Source organism: Ptychodera flava, chromosome 5 (assembly GCF_041260155.1).
Source record: "Ptychodera flava strain L36383 chromosome 5, AS_Pfla_20210202, whole genome shotgun sequence".
NCBI lineage: Eukaryota > Metazoa > Hemichordata > Enteropneusta > Ptychoderidae > Ptychodera > Ptychodera flava.
The window spans coordinates 29,323,710-29,351,654 of record NC_091932.1 but is presented as its reverse complement, the minus strand read 5'-3'; the positions used below and the strand labels follow the sequence as shown (position 1 = coordinate 29,351,654).

At 36.7% G+C, this 27,945-nt stretch overlaps 2 protein-coding genes across 2 annotated transcripts; both read right to left on the bottom strand.

Annotated features, from left to right (window-relative positions):
• Positions 1 to 1,852: 1,852 nt before the first annotated feature.
• LOC139133630 (uncharacterized) lies at positions 1,853 to 3,862 on the bottom strand. Its single transcript, XM_070700378.1, has 3 exons — positions 2,480 to 3,862; positions 2,004 to 2,352; positions 1,853 to 1,870 (listed from the first exon to the last, which is right to left on the bottom strand). The coding sequence occupies exons 1-3, from the start codon at positions 3,847 to 3,849 to the stop codon at positions 1,853 to 1,855; spliced, it is 1,737 nt and encodes a 578-aa protein (XP_070556479.1). The 5' UTR covers positions 3,850 to 3,862.
• Positions 3,863 to 7,579: 3,717 nt separating this feature from the next.
• On the bottom strand, positions 7,580 to 27,437 carry LOC139133629 (uncharacterized). The gene is made up of 4 exons (XM_070700377.1): positions 27,203 to 27,437; positions 10,855 to 10,935; positions 9,134 to 9,352; positions 7,580 to 8,001 (listed from the first exon to the last, which is right to left on the bottom strand). The coding sequence occupies exons 1-4, from the start codon at positions 27,435 to 27,437 to the stop codon at positions 7,580 to 7,582; spliced, it is 957 nt and encodes a 318-aa protein (XP_070556478.1).
• Between the last annotated feature and the right edge of the window lie 508 nt (positions 27,438 to 27,945).

The following is a 27,945-nucleotide window of genomic DNA, read 5'->3' as shown; positions in this document are numbered from 1 at the left end:
TTCTTCTGGTGACAGTGAAAATGAATAATTCTGTGCACTTATACACATAATTTCTGAGGTTATTTGTATGGCACGATTACCAATTAATATTTTTATTGTAAATAAGTTATGTGCCACGATTGTATTAATAAAAATCGGGTTGGGGTCAATAAAGTTATGTCTATTTAAAAATCATACAGTATCAATCACAATGCTTGTTTTTGTTGATGAACATTCCAGCAAACGCTTTTTACTGATAATCTTTCAGTCCGTGTGTAAAGCGTGGTGACCTCCCAAATCGATGCGTAACTTAAACAGGCCTCCCAAACCGTTGCATGAAAAAGTGCACTGGCCCCCTGTTAACGTTCTCAATGTTCGAATTCGAAGAGTTCAATCTTCACATGCACATCGAGAATTTACAATGATCTTGCATATAAATCATGTTAGAACGAGCGTACGCATCGATGGGAATGAAATCTCAATATATTTCACGTTAAACACATTTCCGTAAAGCATGCATTTTAGTATTCGGATGAAAGGATAATGCCCACTTCAAATACTCAAAATAATTGATGTTATATCACAATGGAATTGAAACAGCTAACCTTAACGCAGCATTATTTAATGAGCGTACCTGTTTCCCCATCATAGTCAGCCAAAGACCAGAGACGGTGACCACAACGAGGAATAGTGCCCTCACATTTCGGTATTCGCCATCGTCCCGACTGTAAAATAGGCACAGCTTTGTAGCAATGCATAAGATTACAATAACTATGATAGATATGACGATGCACTGGGCAAACACAGCAATCCCCTTCTCGGTGGATGGAAAGGCGACGCAATCGAAGACAGAATCTTGGATTTTGAGCGGTAACATCCACAGGAGGACAATTATCACAAATGCAGAAGCAACAACCTAGGAGGGAATGACAACGCGACTTTATTTACTGTTGCTTGACAAAGAAATTCTTTTCACAAATAACAGATTGCCTAAAAGCCATATGATCAATCACTATCAAATACCTTCATTTGTAAATGTCTGTGTAATGCAGACAACGGCACAAAGGAAATCGATAAACATGAAAGTTGGTCCACACGAATAGCCATTTGTCACTCGTTAGGGAATGTTTTGTTCAGCAACGTTTCATGCAGAATAATGTCATGGGACACAGTCACTCTCTATTGCTATTAGGCATGTCTAATGAATATTGTGCACTTACACCTAATTTCGGCATCCGTTCGGAGAAACTTGAACAGAATCCCCGAATTTTGGACCAATACGATACATCTGTAATAAGGTAATTTAGGCACAGTTAAGTAATTATCTGTATTACAGATTTATTTTTTTTTCGATGATACACCAACTTATATTCCGTGGGAGAGGACGTAGTGTATACTGCAAAATTCGAGATTAATGTTCTTTTTGTATGACTTATTATAATGTTTCTTGAAGACCATGCTGGAAACAGTAGTTAATATTCTGGTGGAAGGTATACATTCGAGGCCAATCAGGTTATCATGATTGAGTGTGATATGAAAAGTGTTTTTAGCACGAAAAACATGTCTTATTATTACCCCACCCCTCCTGATGATCACTGCGGCCTGTCGAATTTCTCAAATAGCTGAAATGTGTCACAAGGTTGAATATTGACAGAGAAACGTTGTTACTCACGATACCATGACTTCAGTGGTCTCAAATCCATCATATTTGACATCTCTGTACAAAGAACTCTAGCAGGACCAACGTATTTTCTATGTCGCTCGACGTTTTCATCAGGCGCTGATTGAGTCTCCTCTCTTACTTGAGAATGTGGATCTTCTTCGACCTCATTTTGCTCGACGTTTTCACCAGGCACTGATTGAGTCTCCTCTCTTACTTGAGAATGTGGATCTTCTTCGACCTCATTTTGCTCGACGTTTTCACCAGGCGCTGATTGAGTCTCCTCTCTTACTTGAGGTGGACCTACTTCGACCTCATTTTGCTCGACGTTTTCATCAGGCGCTGATCGAGTCTCCTCTCTTACTTGAGGTGGACCTACTTCGACCTCATTTTGCTCGACGTTTTCACCAGGCGCTGATTGAGTCTCCTCTCTTACTTGATAAGGTGGACCTACTTCGACCTCATTTTGCTCGACGTTTTCACCAGGCGCTGATTGAGTCTCCTCTCTTACTTGAGAAGGTGGATCTACTTCGACCTCATTTTGCTCGACGTTCTCGCTAGGCGCTGATTGATTCACCTCTGATGCTTGATAAGGTGGATTTACTTTGACGTCATGGTAGACGAAGTTATCGTCATCAATCCGATTTTCACTGTCGGTATTTTTGTTTGTGCTCTGGTGGCCTTTACAGCAGCATCGAACCATGGCTTCATACCTGAAATAAAATTAGGTTATGTATTGGAGGGGAAAAAGGCTCATTTTCGTAAAACTAGAACAATACCGTTTGTGTACAAATCTTTACATTTACATTACATCGTCAGTTATCAATTTTCAATTCTTACCTTAGGGTAGGCATCCAATTCTTGATAATGTCATTCATCGTACGTTCAACAAACGCCCTACTACTAATGCATATTGATGGCTCAGGTTTTGTCGAAAGGGGCTGAAACCATCGATCAGACGTTGAATACCACATTACCATGATGATATCGGGCCCTTTTTTCGTCAAAGACAATATGTGACGCTTGCTGACTGGGATGCGAGTATGATGATACTTCAGGTTTTGCTTGAGATCTTTTATATCCATCTGCTTGGGATCTTTCACATCGATATGTTTCCCCCAAAAGTTAAGACAACGAACGACAAGTCGATAGTAGAACCCTTCTGGAAGGAAACCACCTGAGAAATGATAATATAAAGGTATGGTGTGGTTGCACTTTTCTTCTCCGAGAGGAATAACCTCCCGTTTACCAAGTGGTAGCAAGGAAGGTACGATATATAACATTGACTGATCAGCAGAATCTAACCGGTACACCAAGTCAAACTCCTGCAAAACTGTCATTACTTTTTCACCTGCACTTTTCGCCTGAGTTGATGGCTCATTATGTTCCATATGCGTATCTTCTCTGTCTCGTTCTCTATTCGTTGGGGCTAATAATCCACAATGTTCCGTATGCGCATCTTCTCCTTCGTATTCACTATCCGCCCGGGCTTGTATCTTAGAAAGTTCCATTGTTTCTCCATTGCACTCATCATTTTCGGCACGGAAACCTCGGCACATACAGCATAGGAGATGGTTCTGGGTAGGGGAGTTCTGGGTAGCATTAGTCACGTGATCACCATTTCGAACTTTGGAAATCTTGCACTCTGCATAATTGTCAATTTCTTCGATAGGAATATCTTTTCTGTGATAATCTTTCCGCAAAATATCATCTAAAAGCTCCTTATGCAAGATACCATGGCGTCGGAGGTCAATAACGGATCTCTCCTTATTTCCGTATTGAGTTTGAACATCCCCGAGTCTAATCGATATGACTCGACCAAGGAAGGAAGTCAGCCATTCTGTATCAAAGACGATCAAATGTTTGTAGAGGTATACCATACCAATCTCATGGAAATGTTTCAAAATATCTTTCTTGCTCTCTTTTGAAATACCCAGCTCAGTTGCACTGTCCATAAGGGACTTACTCGTCTCTGCAGCTTTTGTGAGCTCTCTCTTCAAGTCCAGGGCTAGTTCTAGCCACAACCATTTCAAAGGGACATCTTTTGCGAAGAGTTTTGCTTCAGCAATGCTTGTCAAACACTCTCTCAATTCTTGGATATCTGGATCTTCTCCTGGCGTTCCACTTTTGCTGTTGTCAATAACGAAAGTTTTCCAGAATACATGTGCATCGAAAGCTTCTTCGCATTTTTCTGCGAGATATAGCCTCATTTCTTGTACAAAATCATCCTAAAATGTCGAGATAATGTAATAGCGTAGAATTCGGAAAAGATATTACACCATGAGACGATACAATGCTACAATTACTGGTAGAGTTTGAAAATGAAATACTGAAATGCGTGAATACAACTCGCCTGTCCTAGAATGTTATTCAGACATATGGATATAACAAGATGCTGTAATGTGAGTGTACTGTTTTGTAGTTGGATGATGAATTCTGAGAAAAGTCAGTTCGCATACTGACAGAAAATTAAATACTTTCAAAATAACAAACTACCTACCAAACACCTCATATGTGATTTTTACAAAACCTGTCGGTTGCTGATAGAACAGGCATCATCTTCGCAAATGGCTAAAACGCTAAGCTTATAGAGTTTTAAAGTTGTTAACAACTAGTCATTGTTAAGGCGTTGGTTGAGAAGAAAGGACGAGACAGAATGTACATTATTATGCAGAAAGACATTCTTCTCTTCTCAATTGTTACAACAATTAATAGGTAATGATGTCTCGTAATACAAATTCAAATAAGTTAAATCACAGACTACCTTTAGGCTTACCTATTACGTCTTTGACTAAATGAAAAGGTTAAATTTCGTAAAACCTTATACCTCTTTCAAAAGGCAATTTCTCGATTCGCCCTCTTTATATTTGGCTCAATTTCTGCACGAGGAAGACAGATCTTTACACAGACATTTCAAGTTGCTTGACGAACAAAGGATATACTGCTGGTTATTTTTGCCCACTCTTTGATTAGGGAGGTGCATTTCCGTCATATTGTTTATTTCTTTAATACAAATATTTCTTTGCTTCCTGCGTAAAGATAATAGTTGTCCAAATATGCATGTGACTGTGACCTAACTTGTTCCGAAAGAGATTTCCAGTAGAATGTTTAAATCACATTTACATCTTTGATTACGTCTCTGGCCATAGTGAATTACACCAAATTGAAGCCATTTGGATTGATTGGTAGTTAGTTATAAGAAACGCAAAGATCAGCCCTTCGAAGCAAAATGCGCACAACAATCCTGATAAAAATTGTGAAGATCTTTGTGTTATACACCTAGGCTGGAGCCCTGGAAATAAACTTCACAGCATGGCCCGAAAGCTTACTACATTCCTTTTATTGTTCGAGATGCGAGGTAAAACATCAGGGAATATTTCAAATTATGAAAAACTTGGAAATTTCGACTGGTTTTGAAGATAATGTCACCGTTCAGCTGGGAAAATATAAAAGAAATCGGTTGCTGCTCTCCTTCCTATTGAGTGGGGCTAATAAGGTAAGCAGTTGAAAGGCAGCGGATAAGCCATGCCAGATATTAGTCTAAAAGAAGATGAATACGGCCTTCCCTATGAGCTTCATAACAAATGTGAAAACTGTGCTACTGGTGTAATCTCTCTGGCGAATAATGTTTTGATTGAAAATAAGAAATCCCGCCAAAAACATTGCACGTTGCATTGGACGTTGGACAGTTGACGCCACGGTCAATATCTCTATAGCTCATCATCTCTGATACTGTAGCTAAATAAGTAAATTGGGGTGAACACATCTCAATTGTACAACGATCGTCAACAACAGTGTACCTGTACAGCAATGATCAAGTGAAAAGGCGGATTTCCTACCGAACTAAGTTAACTAATGCTTCTTTACTCTCTCACTGATCGCAACTTGAAATTACACTTGGGAATAATTTTCTTACTTATATATAGCAACGGACGGTCATTTTTCACAAGGACGTCTCATCTAACCTCTTTATCATACCGATGCTGTAGTTTGAAAGTATTTCATCATGTATTTACTAAACGGTGAACACTCATACCAGCATCTAATCATGTCAATACCGAAAAATACCACGCTAGAACCGACGGACAGTACAGTATCCTAACTTTGCTGTATGTTATTGAACTACAGTATGCTACAACGGTGATGCAAAATATAAAAAGAATGCTCTGGCGAATGAAATGCCTCGTCCGATGTCAAGAATGTCCTCTCTGGATCGAGAAACTGCTTGCGAACACACTTTTTCAGAACGGCTTTGTCGGCTCAAGGTAGAAATTTGGAATGAAGTCATATGACAAATAAATTACCGCTCTTGTTTAGGAGAAGGAAGAGCTGTCACAGATTTGATCACACATTTTGGCTGGCGTTCGTATGTCAATGAGAATGGAAATATGATCAAAAGGAAATTCGAATTATTACCTTTTGTTTCGTCAGTTTATCCTTCTTTGTTGCTACCAGTATTATCAGAGGAGCCGTGTATCGTCGATTATCGATCAAGATTTTCGTATTTGGTATGCTGTATGCATGGATTAAATTCAGCCAAAATGCTAAATAATCTATATTTGAGAAAATGGAACATAAGGTCGTGAGCATCATGAGATGAGCGCACTTTATATAATTGAAAATGGGGATTGAAATGATGCTATGAAAAGTGTTCCGGCGAAAACTTTATTCTGTAGTTGAAGGGGCAGAAGGAAGAGTTTCCATTCTATCATCCGCACAACTAATATGTATCTGTAGATTTCCGGCATGGAAACAAACAGGAAACAGTATTCATTGGCAGCTCATGAAAATCACCGAAAACTGATTGTCTAAAAATGCTGCAAAAACATTTCTCTTTATGGATTCAGGCAAGAGTATCTAAATTAGGTACCTTTGTATGTCTTGTGTTTCATCCAACAGTGTCCTTCAGTGTCGGACAGAGATTCATCTTCTGGACACTGGTCATTCAGATTACAGGATGCATCGGCAACCAAAAGGTAGATGGATTTGTTATCCAAAAATACCTGCAAAAGATGCAAATTCGTAATCAAACACGACGATCAGATCACAGAGAAAACAATTTGCTTTCATCATACTTAATTATATGTACATTCACTCTCTTGCTTTAGTGAGACAATCCAATGACATGTACACAGTCATCTATCTTAGTTAATTTAAAACCACGTTATCTTTTAAACATCAAACGGATAGCAGTCAGACTGAAAGCGTGTGAGATGACGGCGGATTAATGATAAGACATTCAGGCAACAAAAGGACAGACTTATTCATTTTTAAATGATTAGCTGAAAAGGTTAATAGACGCTTCGGAATAAAATAAATAAAAGTTTGTGTTATCTGAATTATATTTTTGGGAGCCTTAAGTTATTGTAGGGAAGATGGACCGAGATATGAAGGGCAAACCTTCTGTACCTGTACTATAATACATTCCATTCTTGAAAATCTCAGAAAATTGGTTGTGTGCCATGGTGTAACTTTTCGAGTCTGCTTGACATATAGCGAAACAATTCTTATGTCAAATTTCTAATATAATTGTAAAAAATTAAAATGTCGGACCGGAGTCAATATTGATCATAAATGTTACTGTTTTAAAGGTCTACCCGGTCCTATCGAAAGCTAATGCAACTTTGTCAGATATCAAATACATTTGAAAAGGTCAGTTTATACGTAAGTATCATTGACTCTCAAATTAATATGGCCTTTAGATAGCTTATGTTAAAAAATTTAATGACTCCTGACAGATTTGTCAAAATGCCCAAAAGTATGACAGCTAAAGCACAATACTTCTCGAATGTGAAGTCCCCTATGCTTCTCGAATGTGAAGTCCCCTGCAACCCCTTTGTAATAATGATTGAAGTTTCCTTTTGATAAAATGTTTATGAAATTTAGTTAATCGAGTCTATTATTGATCTGGTATTGCTTGATTCGCTGAGCTGTTTGGCTCTAAAAGACTGATAAACTGTTTGATATGAAAACGATAACCTGGTGAGTCGTATAGTATTCACTTTGTCCGGCAAAGCCCCACAAGCTGAAATCGATGAACGAATCAATATCTGCTTGATTTTCTGTGGTGATTAGGTTTGTGATTAGTTTGTCTTCATCCTCGCCTTCGAGCTGCAATTGCTTTATAAAGTCGGTAAGCTCTTCACCACCATTTGTTGGACCTGATTCATTTCCGTTTATAAGGCTCGTCCCCTCGTCGTTTTCAGAGGTTGTACTCGTCCTGTTAGCCCTGCTTTGCATTTCAGGGCTATTTTCTGGAACAGGTTTGCTGTGGCTTTTCTTTTTCAGTCGTTTTTTGAATGCGTCAGCAAGTCGCCTTCGCATTTCTTTTTGTGTCCGTGAACCTTTGCTCTTGTCTGGCCCTGCAAGATGTGTACATGTGAATGAAAATGGTTGATTATGGCTCTACTATTATCATGGTGAACGTGGGAAAGGGCACAGTGACCCGGGCCAAATCGACTTATTTGTACGGGCCACTGGACTGTTGAGTCATATCATCAGCTTCCCTGTCTATCACATTGTCACACAACATGACGTCAATAATGACCACACATCCTCTCACTCCTCTCCCCTTCAAGAAAACAAGCCACACCTGCCATGCATGGCACTAATCTTATACCATTGTTACGTAACTTCCTATCACATCATCACATGTCCATCTCAGCCATTTCAGCCTTTGTCAAACTGACAGTCAATTAATAAATTCCCACCCACACACCACCATTTTCATCATGTTGAAAATATCTGTAGGAAAAAAGGAAAAAGTCTTGCTGCGGTGTAGCAGCTCAAAACACAATTAAACAAACAAACACGCGGCGATTATGGCAGCATAAAAAAGCAAAACCGTACAACAGCAAAAAACCCAAACAAGCATGCTGCAGTGGTAGCAGCTCACACATCGACTTTTGTCTCAGTCTTGTCATTTTGTTTCTTTTGTATGATTAAATAAACAAAGTTCCATTCGATTAATGTTCACGGTCTAGAGAGCTTGATACAACGTTGCCCGATGTGCCATAGGGTCCCACAAGGGTTGCGGTCCGCCTTCCAGGCCGCTATGACACCTTGTGACCCTGCTTCTGCAATAGGGGACATTGTGGGTAACAAGCTCTCCTCCCTTGATGCCATTCTAATCTGCGACTGCCTTCACGGGAAAGGCCGCTACGACGCCTAGATGCAGGTGCCGCCAATAGAATTTTTTCATGCAAAGAGATAATCGTGCGCAGTTTTTCGCGGCGGGCTGGCAAATTTCAAAACAAATCAGAAAAAATTATTATTTTCAGTGGGCGGGTAGAAAGTTTTTGACAGTGGGTACAGGAAAATAAGTATGTGACACCGTGATTGATAGAATTTGAGGAGACATTAAGCCAAGTTTGCCCCTAGATTTCGGCTCCAATGTGTCTCTGTGGCGTTTCTTTATATTAATACCCCCATGCAATTATAGATTTGTACACTCGTACCTTTATCTGTTTCTGTGTTATTTTTTAATTTTCGTACCTGCGAAGAAGGTCGATATATCCATAGAAAATTGAAATAACTCGACGCCTATCGTTGAATCATGGTTTTCATTAAATTTTTCCTTGAAGAGGCTTCTTTTTAGACTAGTTTTCCCAACTCCATACTGACCAACTATCATCACTCGTCCTCGCTTGGTTTTAACTATGTCTTTTGATTCAATCAGCGTTTTCGTAGCTTCGGCTTTGTCGCTTTGTGAAACTGTAACGAGAAAAAATAGAAGAACTAATCATCATTTATTGTATAAAATATATCGTAGGAAAGAATTGTTGACATTTGGAACTTTACTTCAATGTTAGTCTTGATCGAACAGCAACTACATTATTTTGAATTTCATTTTTCATTTTTTCGCCGAGCCATTGCAGTCAAGCTTTGATTGAATGGAGACTTACAATAATAACGCTGCTGCGGTAAGGGTACTTTCGTAGCTAGTTAATGTAATGGTGTCGTTAGAACGTTAAGAACGTTTAGATAGTTATTTCCCCTCTTTTATTAAATTTTGACGAAAAAGAATCAGAAAAAGTTGAATGAGCAAGACCTAAAATAGATTGAGAGGATATTTATTGAAACATTTGGTCACCCAAAGTTTAAAGATCAGCTCACATGTTTTGAGCACATACTCTTATGACAAAAGACAGAAATGTATGTCTTTACACCATACCACCATCAGTAGATAAAATCGATAGAAATCCATACTTCGACCTAAAGAAAAAAATGTTCTCGGTATTGTCAACTATTGGTATGATTCGAAGTCTTACAATATTGCACTAAATACATTTATCTGCATATTCCTGTTAACGTCCAAAAAGAAATGATTCTTATCGAAGATGACGTCCACCAACCTCAGGTTGGTCGAAAATATTATGTTCGTTTTATTTACAGAGTGATTCATCAATGTATGTATGCATAGAAAAAGACAATGCAGTTATATTTCCTTCCTTTTATTCATAACCAGTTTTCCATTTTGAAACGCTTATGCTAGTCAGAACAAGCGATATGTCCATTTTAATGGTTTGTGTGGTTTTGCAGGACTTGACTGCTGCCAGGCGATCAACTAGACAGATTAGACCGGGGCCTTATGTCAGTGCTTTGAAAGATAGTTCAAAGTGTTTACCTTCAATATGTACAGGTCAAAATCAAATGCCTAATAGTATTTAAATTTAAGTCAACTGGCGTAATAATAATATTGCTGAAAAATTACGGCGATGATGCTTATTACAAAATGTCACGTCTTTTAAGCCGTTAGTTTAAGCAAGAGAAAAAGTGAATATATAAGGATGCCTTTTTTAATTTTCAGTGAAACAAATTTTTATAAACTACATGCACTTTTCATTGAGGTAAAGCGATTTAATCATTTATCTTATGATCAGCTTGAACACGGGAACAGAAATCTATTTTCAACGAAAACCTTTCCAATTTAACCAACATTAAAGATTATGCTAAACTAACGTTTGAAAGCTGATTTTGGGTGAATGGTGACACAATGACAATTATGTTTCGAGTCATCATTAGCCGACAGACATCGCAAAGCGATACATTTAAACTGCATTGTCACATCAGATGTGAGACATCAGGCTTTGCAGCTCAGAATTTACAGCGGGGCAGATTTTGGGAAAAGGGCATGCCACTGTTGACTGTTGACTTTTCCTTTTGCAATCCCTGTAAAACAGAAACATTACTCTGTAACACTTCAGATAACTTACTCGATGGATGATTATCATCAGACCCAATCTTGACAACAGTGGTATCCTCATCGTGATCGACATGAGGTTCCCGTTCGGTATCTGCCAATTGCAAACACATGAAAGTTAGGTTTTTATCCTGTAAAGTTTTCACTTAGAAATTTAGGCCTTCCTACGACCCATCACTTATCCTTTCGTTGATTTACAAATACGACATCGTAACAACAAGTTCTGTATAACTAATGGTTTTGTTGAAGGCATCAGTCTATCTACATCACCTTCAGAAACATAAAAGCATTTTTGATATGTTTAGCTACAGGCCGTTGGCCGATAGTGTGCGAATAAATAAATAATAATAACAACAAATTGAATATACATATGATTGTGATGTCGTCGTCCTTGCTTCTTTCCTCCAGTGAAAGATAAATAGGAGTTGCATGCGTTTCGATTTTTATTTTGTTCAGTCTGCTAATGAAAATGAACTGCTTGTTCTAGCTCACAAAATATTTCAATTTATGCTTACTGCGCAAGTTGATTATCATCACATCCTGTACATTAATTTTACTAATGGATTAATAACTCAAAAATTACAGTTGTGATGTAATTTTCGATAATAGCATCGCTAAAAATCCCCAAGAAAGAATACTGAAATATTTATGGTATGGTCAAAATATGCAACTACAGTTCCCTTATCGTTGCTCTGAATGAAGAAGGTTTGCTTCTTTTCGGTCACGGATAGGTTTCTGTATTTTTCATGCCTGCAGGTTTTGAGAACCACATCCGGGTGTTAATTTTCGCCAGGCTCCAGCTCAACCATATTGAGAACGATGGCAACAAGCAAGTGGCAAAGTTCATCTATGTTACAGACCTCGTTAGTATTCGACAGATGTTCATCACAAAGAACGACGGCAGTGTTCGGTTGTCACAAGGGACGACGACAGTTACGGTGTCTATGAAACCAAGAAATTTCTATTGATCGACACCCTGTAAACTACCTAGTAGGCCTATATTTTCGGTTCTTTTTTCTAGGGAGGCATCATGGGCCAGTGGCTAGAGCAGTGGACTCACGATCACAGGATGGTGAGTTCGAGCCCCGGCATGGCTATGGTGTTGTGTCCTTGAGCAAGGCACTTTATTCCTCATTGCTTCTCCCCACCCAGGAGTGATGGGTACCTGGTAGGACAGTGGTTGTAATGTGTGCGTTTAGCTCTGCTGCGCTTATTGGCTGCACATGTGAGCTGTTGTTTGCTCCCCAGGAAGTTGAGTGGTATCATATTAGGTCCAGTGACCAGGGGTAATAATAATTGTAAAGCGCCTTGATCACATGTACTTGTGGATATGTGCGCTATATAAGAACCCAATGTTATTATTATTATTATATTCAACGGCCAAGGGTTGTCGGTAAATGCCCTCAAGATGACTACCTACAGACAACTTGGCCCGGTTTGGCTTGTATGAAATCAGGTAGTTGAATGGCTCTTTATGTTCACACTATGTATCAGCCTAATACTTTTGACACCTAATACCCTCAACTGTATTGTTAGAGTGGTGGCTGATCTGTGAGTAGTCATATAAATGGGGTCACGGATACGACGCATGAAATAAAAGGATGTAGTATGTGAGGCTTTATAATAATCTCATTTCTTGTTCCATTACGAAAATAAAGCATCTCCGACTTGATCCGTTTTTTATTAGTTCTTCACTTTTCATACAGCAAACATTTTAATTTGGAATGTCCAGAAGATAAGTTTTTAACATTAAATTAGACAAAATGATTCATATACGACAATATACACATATATACTGATTCTGTACATTTCCAAATACACTAGGTGTACACGTACAGTACGTTTACAAATAAAATGCACAAGTAAAGTGTACACTTGGTTTGCATAGGTCTGTGTTGCGTATATTCTTGTTCTGCATACACAATACATATATGTCTTAATATTTTCCATATACAAAGATGTGCTTTTTATACAAAATAATCCTTTCACGTTATGATTCTCCAAAATATTATCAATCAAATCTGTTTTTATGCCCCCGGCAGAAATTAAGGGAGGAAGAAACCCGTATTTTATAGCAGACTTGTGTTCTGTTAGTTGTAGAAAATTCTCGACAGTGCCCAGATGCATGTCTGTTTTTATCGATATCTCTTTAAAATGTTAAAAACAGATATTTTTTCTTCGCTGAGTAATTTTAAAACTATTTGATCCAGTCATTTGAATAGTACTTTTTTATATCTGATTGTTTTCAAATTTAATCTAGCGTGTTAATTTTTTGTGGTTGCCTTGTACATTTGTTTGTGTGTTTCGCAGATCTGTTAGTGGGTTTGCCCGTTGATCTGTGCATCAAATATAATGAAAAATAAAAGGACTGTACAGTTTAGTCTCATTTGAGAATTGGCTGCCGGTCGAGGTCTGGGCTTTCCTGCTCAACGGTAATAAAGCATCTTATGTTCTACCAAATACATCAGCTCATGGCTCTTGTCATACATAAATCTTCACATACGTATTTGTTGATTCGTACTCTCGTGGTTCCGACTTCTCTCCTCCAGTAGGAGATTATGACATTTCCATGCATTTCGATTGTTTTTGTTAATGAAGACGAATTGCTTGATATATTTTACACAATATTTCATTACCTACTGGGTGAATTCATCGTCGTAAACACGCGCCTCTTTACGGCAACAGCTCAGCGCTACTGATTTTTGCGTAGGTCAGCGGAGCGGAAATTATTGCTCTGGCTCCCGATAATGGGTGAATTGTCATCGCATCTTGTACATAAATTTGGCGTTTGGATTGATAAGTCATAATTTGCAAATATGATAGAGTTTTGAACAATTGTATCGCTAAAAGATGCCCAAGAAAAGATACTAAAATATTTATATCATGGTCAAAACATGCAACTACAATTGCCGTATCGTAGCTTTCCATTTTGGAGGATCACCTTTTAGGCTCTAAAAAAAGAGTAGTTCTGTATTTTTCATGCAGGCAGTGTTCGAGAGCCATGGCCCGTGTTAATTCTCAACAGGCCCTAGCTGAACCATGTTGAGAACGGTAGCAAAAAAAAAGTGTCAAAGTTCATCTTTATTATTGCGACCTCGTTAATATTCAACAGATGTCTATCAAAAGGGGTCGTAACCCCTTTTGATAGACAAATAGAAACAAATAAATTGTTATTGATCGAAGCCCTATAACCCAGCCAACGCCTTCATAAGGTTTATTCCAACAGCCATAAGTTGTCGGTAAATGACATTTTAATAACTACGAGATTCATACATATTTGACGGAATTTCAACACACCAAGAGGTCACACAAAACTTGGTCCGGATGGAATTGTAATCATGTATAATTATATGGCTCTTTATGTTGACCCTGTGATATCAGCCGAATGCTTTTGACACGTACCTTATCCTCAACTTGTATGGATTAAGTTGTGGCTGTTTTGTGATTTTTAAGGCCCCAGCATATCTGCCGGATGGTTGATTCATTTAATCAATATCGATTTTATACAGATGATAGCGAAACTGCTGTTTAGGTGCAAAAAGAAAACTGACAGAGATAAATTACATTTACTTAGAATTCACATATATTTATTTGCATTAACAAGAATTTATTTCAGTGAGTACTAATAATACAAATTACTGAAAGATGCCATTAACACGTACATTTTGATTTCATAACGAGAGCATCTGATTCGGAACGAATATCACATGTTTCATCACATATTATATATATATATATATATATATATATATATATATATATATATATATATATATATATATATATCAGAAAAATATATATGTACGCTGTGTAGTTTTAAAACTTTTTTATCCAGTCATTTACTGAAAATAGTACTTTTTTATTTGGGCATTTTTATCAATTTTATTTAACGTGTTATTGTCTGTGGTTCTCTTGTACATTTCCCTTATGATGCTTTGACTTTCTTAGTTTCGCAGATCTCTGAGTGGGTTTGCCCGTTGATCTGAGTATCAAACAAGCGACCTAGCGGCCGATATAGCTCCACTGTGTTTATGTAGAGAATAACTATTTTTGACACATGTTGATGAAGAAGGTGGAAATCTTTGATAACTCAATGCAGTGGCCAGAAAAAAGTGGCTAAAATAGCTGCAAAAATACACGATTGAAGATATCATCATACTTTGAATGTATCACATCGGATCATCCCTAAAGAACATGTCAACCAAAGCTATCTGATGAATAGTTTTTTGAGAATAAAATATTCTGACCAACAATGGCAACGATTGCCCAAAAATAAAAATTGCAGATTTCATCATAATTTCAAAAAGACCAAATTTAGTTCATCTATAGAAACCTGTATACCAAATTTCAAGCTGTTAGACCAGTACTTTTTGAGAAACACATTTTTTGACCAAAAATGGAAAAAAATTGCCCCAAAAATTCAAAATTGCAGATTTCATCATAATTTCAATAAATATCATTTAGTTCATCTATAGAAACCTGTATACCAAATTTCAAAGCTATGAGTAGTTTTGGAAATACACATTTTTTGACCAAAAATGGCAAAAATTGCCCCAAAAATACAAAATTACAGATTTCATCAGAAATTCAATACATATTACTTAGCTCATCTGTAGAAACCTGCATACCAAATTTCAAAGCTATCAGACCAGTACTTTTTGAGAAACACATTTTTTGACCAAAAATGGCAAAAATTGCCCCAAAATTAAAAAAATTGCAGATTTCATCATAATTTCAATAAATATCATTAAGGTGATCTGTAGGAACCTGTATACCAAATTGCAAAGCTATCAGATGAGTAGTTGTGGAAATACACATTTTTTGACCAAAAATGGAAAAAATTGCCCCAAAAATACAAAATTGCAGATTTCATCATAATTTCAGTAAATATCATTAAGTTCATCTGTAGGAACCTGTATACCAAATTTCAAAGCTATCAGATGAGCAGTTTTGGAAATACACATTTTTTGACCAAAAATGGCAAAAATTGCCCTAAAAATACAAAACTACAGATTTCATCAGAGATTCCTATTACTTAGTTCATCTATAGAAACCTGTATACCAAATTTCAAAACTATCTGACCAGTTCTTTTGAGAAATACATTTTTTGACCAAAAATGGCAAAAATTGCCTTAAAAATGCAAATTTGCATATTTCTGCACAATTTGAACAAATCTGAAAAAGATCATCCCTAGGGACATATGTACCAAATATCAAAGCTATCTGACTGGTAGTTTTAAAGAAGAAGATTTTAAAGGTTTTTTTACCAAAAATGACAAAAATTGCCTTAAAAATACAAATATGCAAATTTCACCACGATTTGAACAAATCTGACTGAAGTCACCCTAAGTAAACTGCATATCACATTTCAAAGCAATCGGACAAGCGGTTCAGAGAAGAAGATTTTTTACCATAAACACCAAAAAGTTCCCCAAAAATACAAATATGCAAATTTCACCACGATTTGAACAAACTTATGTGAGGGCACCCCAAGTGAACTGCATATAAAATTTCAAAGCAATTGGCCTTGCGGTTTCAGAGGAGAAGGCAATTGTTGACGGACAACGACGACGACGACGGACGACGACGGAAAATAACGTATTTGATAAGCTCCGCGTCGCTGACAGCGGAGCTAATAAAATTCAAAAAGTACTGGGCAATTTAGTGTCATTTCAGAATTGGCTGCCGGTCGAGCTCTGGGCTTTCCTACTCAACGGGAATAAAGAATATTATGTTCAACAAAATACATCAGCTCATGGCTCTTGCCTAAAATTTGCACATATGCACATTACGATTTGTAAACTCTTGGTTCCTTCTTCTCCCTCTAGTGAGAAATCTTGACATTTCCATGCATTTTGATTGTTTTTGTTAATGAAGACGAATTGCTTGATCTATTTCACAAAATATTTCATTACCTACTGGGCGAATTGTCATCGCATCCTGTACATTAAGTTGGCGTATGGATCAATAACTCACAATTTGCAAACCTGCAATTGATTTTTCGACAATATTGCAAAACAATGCCAAAGAAAGAAAACTGAAATACTTATATCATGGTCAAAACATGCAACTACAATTGCCATATCGCAGCTTTCCATTTTGGAGGATCAATTTTTAGGCTCTAAAAAAGAGTAGTTCTGTATTTTTCTTGTAGGCAGTGTTTGAGAGCCACTGGCCTGTGTTAATTCTCACCAGGCCCTAACTGAACCATGTTGAGAACGTTAGCAAAGAAACAAGTGTCAAAATTCGTCTTTGTTATTGCGACCTCGTTAATATTCAACAGATGCCTATCGAAAGTGGCGATGACAGTGTTCGGCTCTATGAAACGAAGAAATTTGTATAGTACGAAACCCTATAATCCAGCCAAAGCATTTTTAGGTTTTACCGACAGCCAAAACTTGTCGGAAAATGACATTCCAATGACAACCTGATTCATACATATTTAGCGGAATTTCAACACACCTAGAGACCACACAAAACTTGGTCTGGTTGGAATTGTAATCATGTATAATTATATGGCTCTTTATGTTGACCCTGTGAGATCAGCCGAAGGCCTCTGACATGTACCTTATCCTCAACTAGTATGGATTAAGTTGTGGCTGTTTTGTGATTTTTAAGGCCCCAGCTTATCTGCCGGATTGTTGAGTTCCTTTAATCTATAACTTTAAGAGAAGTTTCGCAAAAGGTACTTCACTTCATAGTCTTATCAACACAGAAGGAAGGCGATTCGCCTTAAGTTATGTCGAAATAGGTAGTGCTGAGATACGGTGCAGAGAAACGGTGATGTCAGAGAGAGAAAGAGATGTTTTCCTATCAACTGTTACGATATAGATATGGTCCGTCAGGGTGGACGCCATATTGAGAAATGTATAGGACAAAACCGCGCATAAGTGTGTACAGTTGGGTATGTATTGCGGCATTGATCGTAAATTTTAACAAAACCAACAACACGATTAGAACTAATTTGGGATAATTTGATGGTGAAGTAATGTCTATTTGATCTGCACATATAAGCTCATCTGATTTTCTCTTTAAATTACACACTTGTTTTTATGAGTGATTTGTAATATCGCAACATTCAGCTGTAGGGCACCTAACATCTTTGAGAAATTTGAAAAATATGAAAATCCAATCATCCCAAATTAGTTCCAATAATGTTTAACATAACTCAAGCCTCCTCAGACCCATAAACTCGCACGAATTTCGATTAGAATGGAGCCTTTGCTTTATGTTTATGTTTATTTAAGTTATCATATCGGATGTATAATTTTATATTAGTTACTTTTGAATTACTCAGTTGACATTGGTCATCATTCGTATTTAATCTGCAACCTACTTTTAGAGGGGATCCATGTACCAGTATTCATGCATAATGTTGTAACTTTACAAGCTATCGATCGCCCTGCATGTCTTCTCTAAAACAAATTCATTTCAAGAACTGTCATCAAAACTACAAAAAAGCCAACAAAACCTGAAACAATAACGCTGAAAATACACAAACAAAATAACAAATTTACTAATTTTGCCAACCCATAAAAGTCTGGAAATTCGACCTGACAACTCTGACTCAGCTGTACATAACTGTTTTGTTTTGTTTTGTCTTATTGGCTATTTAGGACAAATATTAACCCACTGCTCCTGCTTTTTAGCGAAATGTTTTCGAGAACCATTTTTTCTCCCTGTCTTTCATAATTTTGAACATAACATAATAACATTCTGAGATTGCCCGGCCCTGCACGAAGCACAGCGTATTGAGCTCAAGATCACTTTTTTTACAAATATTAACTATAGTTGTAAGTATTTTTTAACCCAAGATGAAAACATTGGTTAAGTTCACCCTTTAGCTTGACAAGAAGTCGTAAGTTGGGAGATCAAGAAGTGTAAAATTATGCAAATTATACAAATCACCCGATTTCTTGGATTCTATTTCCTCCCAATTCCAAGATTTCCAAATCATTAATAGCACCCTACTGGCTGAGTCTCTTTTTCTGAAATTTTCACATTATGTTCTTTAAATACTTTTCAATAAAACTACTGTTGTGTTCGGCAATAAAATTCATGGATTTTGAATATGAGCCATATTAGTTTTGCTTATTACGATTTTAATCAATCTTTTGAGTGCCAGTCTCTCAAACCCTGCCATATTGCAATAAAGATAGTTAATGCAAAATGAAATTGTAGTTCTTTCTACATAGATAATTTTGTTTCAAGTGAAATATTAAACTTCAGAAAATAGAACCAAGTTTTGGGCTTAAATTAATTGTTGTCATTAATATCAAAATTGAGTTATAAACCCCTTCATCCTTCGAGTATACTATTGCTAACATAATAAACGTTAGATTTTCCGCGTTTTAAAAGAAATATAGTATAAGGCCGCGGTTTCCGTGTCATATTTGATGAAAAAGACTTGGAAAACTATGCAGGACGGACCACCTTCAAACAGAGTAATACATGACTTGAAGGCTCGCTCATTGACAGCAGCCACCCCTCAGGACAAAGTTAACAGTAAATCTTGTTTTTGCATGATATCGTCTGCACATTTGACTTTCAGGGGATTTTAGTGTTAGTAATGATAAAGCTATATGCTAATTTTAAGCACGGTCGTCAGCTTATAATGACAGATGAAAAGCGGTTCATATCCTGGTAAATTTTGTCTGGACTTTGTGTATAATCACGATTCATTTGCTGTCAGTGTGTGAAGGTAAACAACCAAATGTGGTCATCTGCGTGGCATAGTGCTGTGTTCGTTTCAATGTCTGCAAATGCATTTGCAAACGTGCAGTTTATTTTGCGCAGTGTTGGTAACCGGCTAACCAACAGTGACTGGAAGTTGCTCGGTTTGGGCTTGCACAGTACAGCGAGTTAAGTGGTATGGCAATAAAGGGACGATGGTAATTATGTGGTTTGCAAAATATTGCTGCTTGTTAATTGAAGGTGGAAATTTCTATTTGCTCCAGAAATATAAATAGACGAGTTACAAAAATCTAATTTAATACGTCCCATATTTTGTAAACTTTTTATAATTAACAATTGTTAAGCCACTCGCTATATTACTAATTATCACAACGTGACGAATAAAGGCTCCGTGTACAAATACAGATGATAGTGGAATTGCTTTCTTTGGTGCATAAATGAAAGTGACAGAGGAAAGTAATAATTAATTACAATTCACGCATATTTTTTGCATTAACAAGAATTTATTTCAGTGAGTACTAATAATACAAATTACAGAAAGATACTACTAACATGTATATTTGACTGCATAACGAGAGCATCCATTCGGAACGAATATTACTTGTTTCATCACATCTGAATATATAAGTAAACTTTATTGGTACTGTGCAAGTTTGCTTCCTTTTAGGCTCAGCTGCCTGCCGAGCTCTAGCCACGGTCTCTCCTGGTCAATGACAATAAAAACATAATATTATTCAACAATATACATCGGTTCATTGCTCTTGCCTCAAATCAGCATATATATATGATCGTTAAATTTTGTCAATTTTCTGAAATCTAAAATGTATACATTATACATATTTATCAATATTCATATTTTACGCCTCAAAGAAGTGTTCTAGTGCAATATTAAATGTAACAACAACTTCTGTGTAACTAATGAATTTTGTGGAAAACAGTCTAATTACAGCATCTTCGGAGTAGTAAAAGCATTTTGATATGTTTACCTATAGGCCGTTGTCCTATAGTGTGCGAATAAATAAATAATAATAACAACAAATTGAATATACATATGATTGTGATGTCGTGCTCTCAGCTTCTTTCTTCCAGTGAGAGATAATAGCAGTTGCATCCTTTTAGAATTTTCTTTTGTTCAGTCTGTTAATGAAGATTGATTGCTTGTTCTAGCTCACAAAATATTTCAATTTATTGCTTACCTGCAAGGTTGATTGTCATCACATCCTGTACATTAATTTTACTTGTGGATTTATAACTCATAAATTACAGATGTGATAGAATTTTCGACGATAGTTTCGCTAAAAGATCCCGTTGAAAGAATATTTAAATATTAATGGCACGGTCAAAACATGCAACTACAGTTCCCTTATCGTTGCTCTGAATGAAGAAGGTTTGCTTCTTTTCGGTCACGGATAGGTTTCTGTATTTTTCATGCCTGCAGGTTTTGAGAACCACATCCGGGTGTTAATTTTCGCCAGGCTCCAGCTCAACCATATTGAGAACGATGGCAACAAGCAAGTGGCAAAGTTCATCTATGTTACAGACCTCGTTAGTATTCGACAGATGTTCATCACAAAGAACGACGGCAGTGTTCGGTTGTCACAAGGGACGACGACAGTTACGGTGTCTATGAAACCAAGAAATTTCTATTGATCGACACCCTGTAAACTACCTAGTAGGCCTATATTTTCGGTTCTTTTTTTCAACGGCCAAGGGTTGTCGGTAAATGCCCTCAAGATGACTACCTACAGACAACTTGGCCCGGTTTGGCTTGTATGAAATCAGGTAGTTGAATGGCTCTTTATGTTCACACTATGTATCAGCCTAATACTTTTGACACCTAATACCCTCAACTGTATTGTTAGAGTGGTGGCTGATCTGTGAGTAGTCATATAAATGGGGTCACGGATACGACGCATGAAATAAAAGGATGTAGTATGTGAGGCTTTATAATAATCTCATTTCTAGTTCCTTTACGAAAAAAAAGCATCTCCGACTTGATCTGTTTTTTTAGTTTCTTAACTTCTCATACAACAAACATTTTAATTTGGAATATCCAGAAGATTAGTTTTTAACATTAAATTAGACAAAATGATTCATATACGACAATACACACACATGTGCTGATTCTGTACATTTCCAAATACACTATGTGTACATGTACAGTACGTTTACAAATAAAATGCACAAGTAAAGTGTACACTTGGTTTGCATAGATCTGTGTAACGTATATTCTTGTTCTGCATTATATGTCTTAATATTTTCTATATAAAAAGATGTGCTGTTTATACAAAATAATCCTTTCACTTTATGATTCTCCAAAATATTGTTAATCAAATCTTTTTATGCCCCAGCAGAAATTAAGGGAGGAAGAATCCCGTATTATAAATCAGACTTGTGTTCTGTTAATTGTAGAAAATTCTCGACACACTGATATTTTTCTACGCTGAGTAATTTTAAAACTATTTGATCCAGTCATTTGAATAGTACTTTTTTATATCTGATTGTTTTCAAATTTAATCTAGCGTGTTAATTTTTTGTGGTTGCCTTGTACATTTGTTTGTGTGTTTCGCAGATCTGTTAGTGGGTTTGCCCGTTGATCTGTGCATCAAATATAATGAAAAATAAAAGGACTGTACAGTTTAGTCTCATTTGAGAATTGGCTGCCGGTCGAGGTCTGGGCTTTCCTGCTCAACGGTAATAAAGCATCTTATGTTCTACCAAATACATCAGCTCATGGCTCTTGTCACAAATCTGCACATACGTATTTGAATGATTTGTAATCTCATAGTTCCGACTTCTCCCCTCCAGTAGGAGATTATGACATTTCCATGCATTTCGATTGTTTTTGTTAATGAAGACGAATTGCTTGATCTATTTTACACAATATTTCATTACCTACTGGGTGAATTGTCATCGCATCTTGTACATTAATTCTGCGTTTGGATTAATACGTCATAATTTGCAAACGTGATAGAGTTTTCGACAATTGTATCGCTAAAAGATGCCCGAGAAAGAATACTAAAATATTTATATCATGGTCAAAACATGCAACTACAATTGCCATATCGCAGCTTTCCATTTTGGAGGATCAAGTTTTAGGCTCTAAAAAAGAGTAGTTCTGTATTTTTCTTGTAGGCAGTGTTTGAGAGCCACTGGCCCGTGTTAATTCTCACCAGGCCCTAACTGAACCATGTTGAGAACGGTAGCAAAAACAAGTGTCAAAGTTCATCTTTGTAATTGCGACCTCGTTAATATTCAACAGATGTCTATCAAAAGGGGTGACGACCCCTTTTGATAGACAAATAGAAACAAATAAATTGTTATTGATCGAAGCCCTATAACCCAGCCAACGCCTTCATAAGGTTTATTCCAACAGCCATAAGTTGTCGGTAAATGACATTTTAATGACTACAGGATTCATATATTTAACGGAATTTCAACACACCTAGAGACCACACAAAACTTGGTCTGGTTGGAATTGTAATCATGTATAATTATATGGCTCTTTATGTTGACCCTGTGAGATCAGCCGAAGGCCTCTGACATGTACCTTATCCTCAACTAGTATGTATTGAGTTGTGGCTGTTTTGTGATTTTGAGGCCCCAGCAAATCTGTCGGATTGTTGAGTTCCTTTAATCTATAACTTTAAGAGAAGTTTCGCAAAAGGGACTTCACTTCATAGTCTAATCAACACAGAAGGAAGGCGACTCGCCTTAAGTTATGTCGAAAAAGATAGCGCTGAGAAACGGCGCAGAGAAACGGTGATGTCAGAGAGAGAAAGAGATGTTTTTCTATCAACTGTTACGATATAGATATGGTCCGTCAGGGTGGACGCCATATTGAGAAATGTATAGGACAAAACCGCGCATAAGTGTGTACAGTTGGGTATGTATTGCGGCATTGATCGTAAATTTTAACAAAACCAACAACACGATTAGAACTAATTTGGGATAATTTGATGGTGAAGTAATGTCTATTTGATCTGCACATATAAGCTCATCTGATTTTCTCTTTAAATTACACACTTGTTTTTATGAGTGATTTGTAATATCGCAACAGGGGCACCTAACATTTTTGAGAAATTTGAAGAATATGAAAATCCAATCATCCCAAATTAGTTCCAATAATGTTTAACATAACTCAAGCCTCCTCAGACCCATAAACTCGCACGAATTTCGATTAGAATGGAGCCTTCGCTTTATGTTTTATGTTTATGTTCATTTAAGTTATCATATCGGATGTATGATTTTATATTAGTTACTTTTGAATTACTCAGTTGACATTGGTCATCATTCGTATTTAATCCTACTTTTAGAGGGGATCCATGTACCAGTATTCATACATAATGTTGTAACTTTACAAGCTATCGATCGCCCTGCATGTCTTCTCTAAAACTAATCCATTTCAAGAACTGTCATCAAAACTACAAAGAAGCAAACAAAACCTGAAAACAATAGCACTGAAAATACACAAACACAATAACAAATTTACTAAATTTGCCAACCTATGCAAGTCTGCAAATTCTACTTGACAACTCTGACTCAGCTGTACATAACTGTTGTGTTTTTTTTATTGGCTATTTAGGACAAATATTAACACACTGCTCCTGCTTTTTAGCAAAATGCTTTCGAAAATATATTTTCTCCCTTGTCTTTCATAATTTTGAATTTCCTGATATGTAACATTCTGAGATTGCTCTGCACCAAACACAGCGTATTGGGCTCAAAATCACTTTTTTTGCAAATATTAACTATAGTTTAAAGTAATTTTAACCAAAGATTAAAACATTGGTTAAGTTCACCTTTTAGCTTGTCAAGAAGTCGTAAGTTGGGAGATCAAGAAGTGTACATTTATGCAAATTATACAAATCACCCGATTTATTGGATTCTATTTTCTCCCAATTTCAAGATTTCGAAAATTAACTCCACCCTGCTGGCTGAGTTTAATTTTCTTAAATTTTCACATTATGTTCTTTGAATACATTTCAATAAAGCTACTGTTTTGTTCGGCAATAAAATTCATGGATTTGAATATGAGCCATATTAGTTTTGTTTATTACGATTTTAATCAATCTTTTTAGTGCCAGTCTCTCAAACCCTGCCATATTACAATATAGATAGTTAATGCAAAATGAAATTGTAGTTCTTTCTACATAAATATTCTTGTTTCAAGAGAAACATTAAAATTCAGAAAATAGAATCAAGTTTTTGGCTAAAATGAATTGTTATCATTAATATCAAAATTGAGGTATAAACCCCTTCATCCTTCGAGTAAACTATTGCTAACATACTAAACGTTAGATTTTCCGTGTTTTAAAAGAAATATAGTATAAAGTGGTTTCCGTGTCATATTTGATGAGAAAGACTTTTGAAAAATCTATGTTGTTTACTTGCAGGACGGACCACCTTAACACGGAGTAATACATGACTTGAAGAATCGCTCATTGACAGCAGCCACCCCTCAGGACAAAGTAAACAGTAAATCTTGTGTTTGCATGATATCATCTGCACATTTGACTTTTAGGGGAAAATTGGTTTTAGTGTTAGTAATGAAAAAGCCATATGCTAATTTCAAATTACAAAACGATACTACTCATATGTATATTTGACTGCATAACGAGAGCATCTATTCGGAACGAATATCACTTGTTTCATCACATCTGAATATATATATAAGTAAACTTCATTGTACTGTGCAATTTAGTTTCGTTTGAGGCTCAGCTGCCTGCCGAGCTCTAGCCACGGGCTCTCCTGGTCAACAACAATAAAAACAAAATAACATTCAACAATATACATCGGTTCATGGCTCTTGTCTCATATCAGCATATATATATATATATGATCGTTAAATTTGTCGAATTTCTGAAATCTAAAATGTATCCATTTTACATATTTATCAATATTAATATTTTACGCCTCAAGGAAGTGTTCTAGTGCAATATTAAATGTAACAACAAGTTCTGTGTAACTAATGCATTTTTTGGAACACATCAGTCTAATTATAGCATCTTCTGAGCCGTAACAGCATTTTTGATATGTTTACCTATAGGCCGTTGTCCTATAGTGTGCGAATAAATAAATAATAATAACAACAAATTGAATATACATATGATTGTGATGTCGTGCTCTCAGCTTCTTTCTTCCAGTGAGAGATAATAGCAGTTGCATCCTTTTAGAATTTTCTTTTGTTCAGTCTGTTAATGAAGATTAATTGCTTGTTCTAGCTCATAAAATATTTCCAATTTATTGGTTAAGTGCACTGTAAATTAATTTTAATTGTGGATTTATAACTCATAAATTACAGATGTGATAGAATTTTCGACGATAGTTTCGCTAAAAGATCCCGTTGAAAGAATACTGAAATATTAATGGCACGGTCAAAACATGCAACTACAGTTCCCTTATCGTTGCTCTGCATGACAAAGGGTCGCGTCTTTTCGGTCAAGGATAGGTTTCTATATTTTTCATGCCTGCAGTTTTTTAGAACCACTGCCCGGTGTTAATTTTCGCCAGGCTCCAGCTCAACCATATTGAGAACGATGGGAACAAGCAAGTGTCAAAGTTCATCTGTTTTACCGACCTCATTAGTATTCAACAAAAATTTATCAAAAATAACTACGGCAGTGTTCGGTTATCACAAGGGACGACGACAGTTTTGGTTTCTTTGAAACCAAGAAATTTCTATTGATCGACGCCCTCTAAACCAGCTAGTATATTTCGGGTTCTTTTTTTCAACGGTCAAGGTTGTCGGTGACCTCTGGAAGACTACTCACAAACGACTTGGCCCGGTTGGCGTTATAGGAAATCATGTAATTGAATGGCTCTTTATGTTCGCCCTATATATCAGCCGAATACTTTTGACACCTAATACCCTCTACTTGTATAGGGGTTGAGTGGTGGTTGTTCTGTGAATGTTTATGGCTCTAGTGCATCCGCCGGGTGGTTGAGTTAGTTAATCAGTAACTTTAACGAAAGTCTAGTAAAACATTGATTTTGTTTGCATTAATCTCCTTTAAATTTATCATCAACCCCTGTGTGGTGCTTTTAGCATTATGGAAAAGTTATTTTTCTGTGATTCTTCAGGCATACTCTATGGTTCATCCATAATAATGTTATTTGGGCATTTTACGTGATGTCCATTGAGGTCACAATGACCACCATCAGCTGCCCTGCTGTACCCTTTTCACAGCAGAAATTTCAGAGTTATGTCACTGGAACAAAGTTCATAAAATATTCAAATGAGCAGATAATTGACATGACACTCACAGTATCATCATGATGTTCTGAGATTGTCATCTGTGAAAAATTTAATGAAATTCTGTGCAGTATTTCTTGATATATGTCGAACTGTCATTACTGTCTCCACAGGGAAACCATTATATGAAAAAAATTGAATCTGTTCAGGCATTTTTGAGTTATCATGTAAACAGACAGATAGACAGACTAACAGACAGACACACTCACACACACGGACAGACATAGAGACATCGCTATGACATTAGCTCACGTGTGTTAACACGTGAGCTAAAAAACGTAATGTTACCAATCCATATGAGTTTACATGATTAATGGGTAATTGTTAAATTGCCTCGAAGAGTAACCAGTAACCATTTTCAGTGCTTATATAAAAGCGATTGCATCACTCATACGTCACCTTGATTACATACCTGCATAATGACCACGAGGAATTTCACCAGTGGTCGTCCGAGTTTTTTCGTATTCTTCCACTATCATTATGAGCTCTTCACGACCTATTACTGGTAATAATTCCTTCAGCAGTTCTACGTTGTGCGAAGTTATGTGTCCATTGTCTTCGAGGTATATAAATATCTCAAATGGATCGTGTAGTTTATTCGCGTGCCTTTCTGAAATCTGCTTGCCCTTCAGCAGACTTCGTATCATGTTGCAATCGCCCTCGGTGAGTTCTGACTTTAAACGGCTGAACAACACACGTAATGGCAGAATACTTGACTCCATAGTCAGCATGTAAGCAGTTCACAAGGGTTTTAAGGTTAGCATTCCATGGAAACATAAGTTGAATGAACTACGTTTCCGTCTTTCAATGTTGCGGTACCGACCCTAAAATGTTTATATCAAGATGATTATTCATGCATGCGCAATGACGACTGCGCAATATGCAATACCCCTATAAAAGCCAGATTATCGTAAATCTATGCAAGTGTAAAAAAACACGCTACTGATCGGACGTACCATTTTTGTTCCCAGAATGCCATAATTTTGCCGTGTTTCAGGCGTTCATTGTCATTGAATCTTGCATATGATGTCTGTGAATATATAGCGAGTAAACTTTGGTCGAAAAAAGACTGAAAGAAAATGTTCCATTTTTTGGTCGGACACCGCATATGTTTCAAACTTTGTTCCGTGTACGACCATTTGACCCCTCTATACA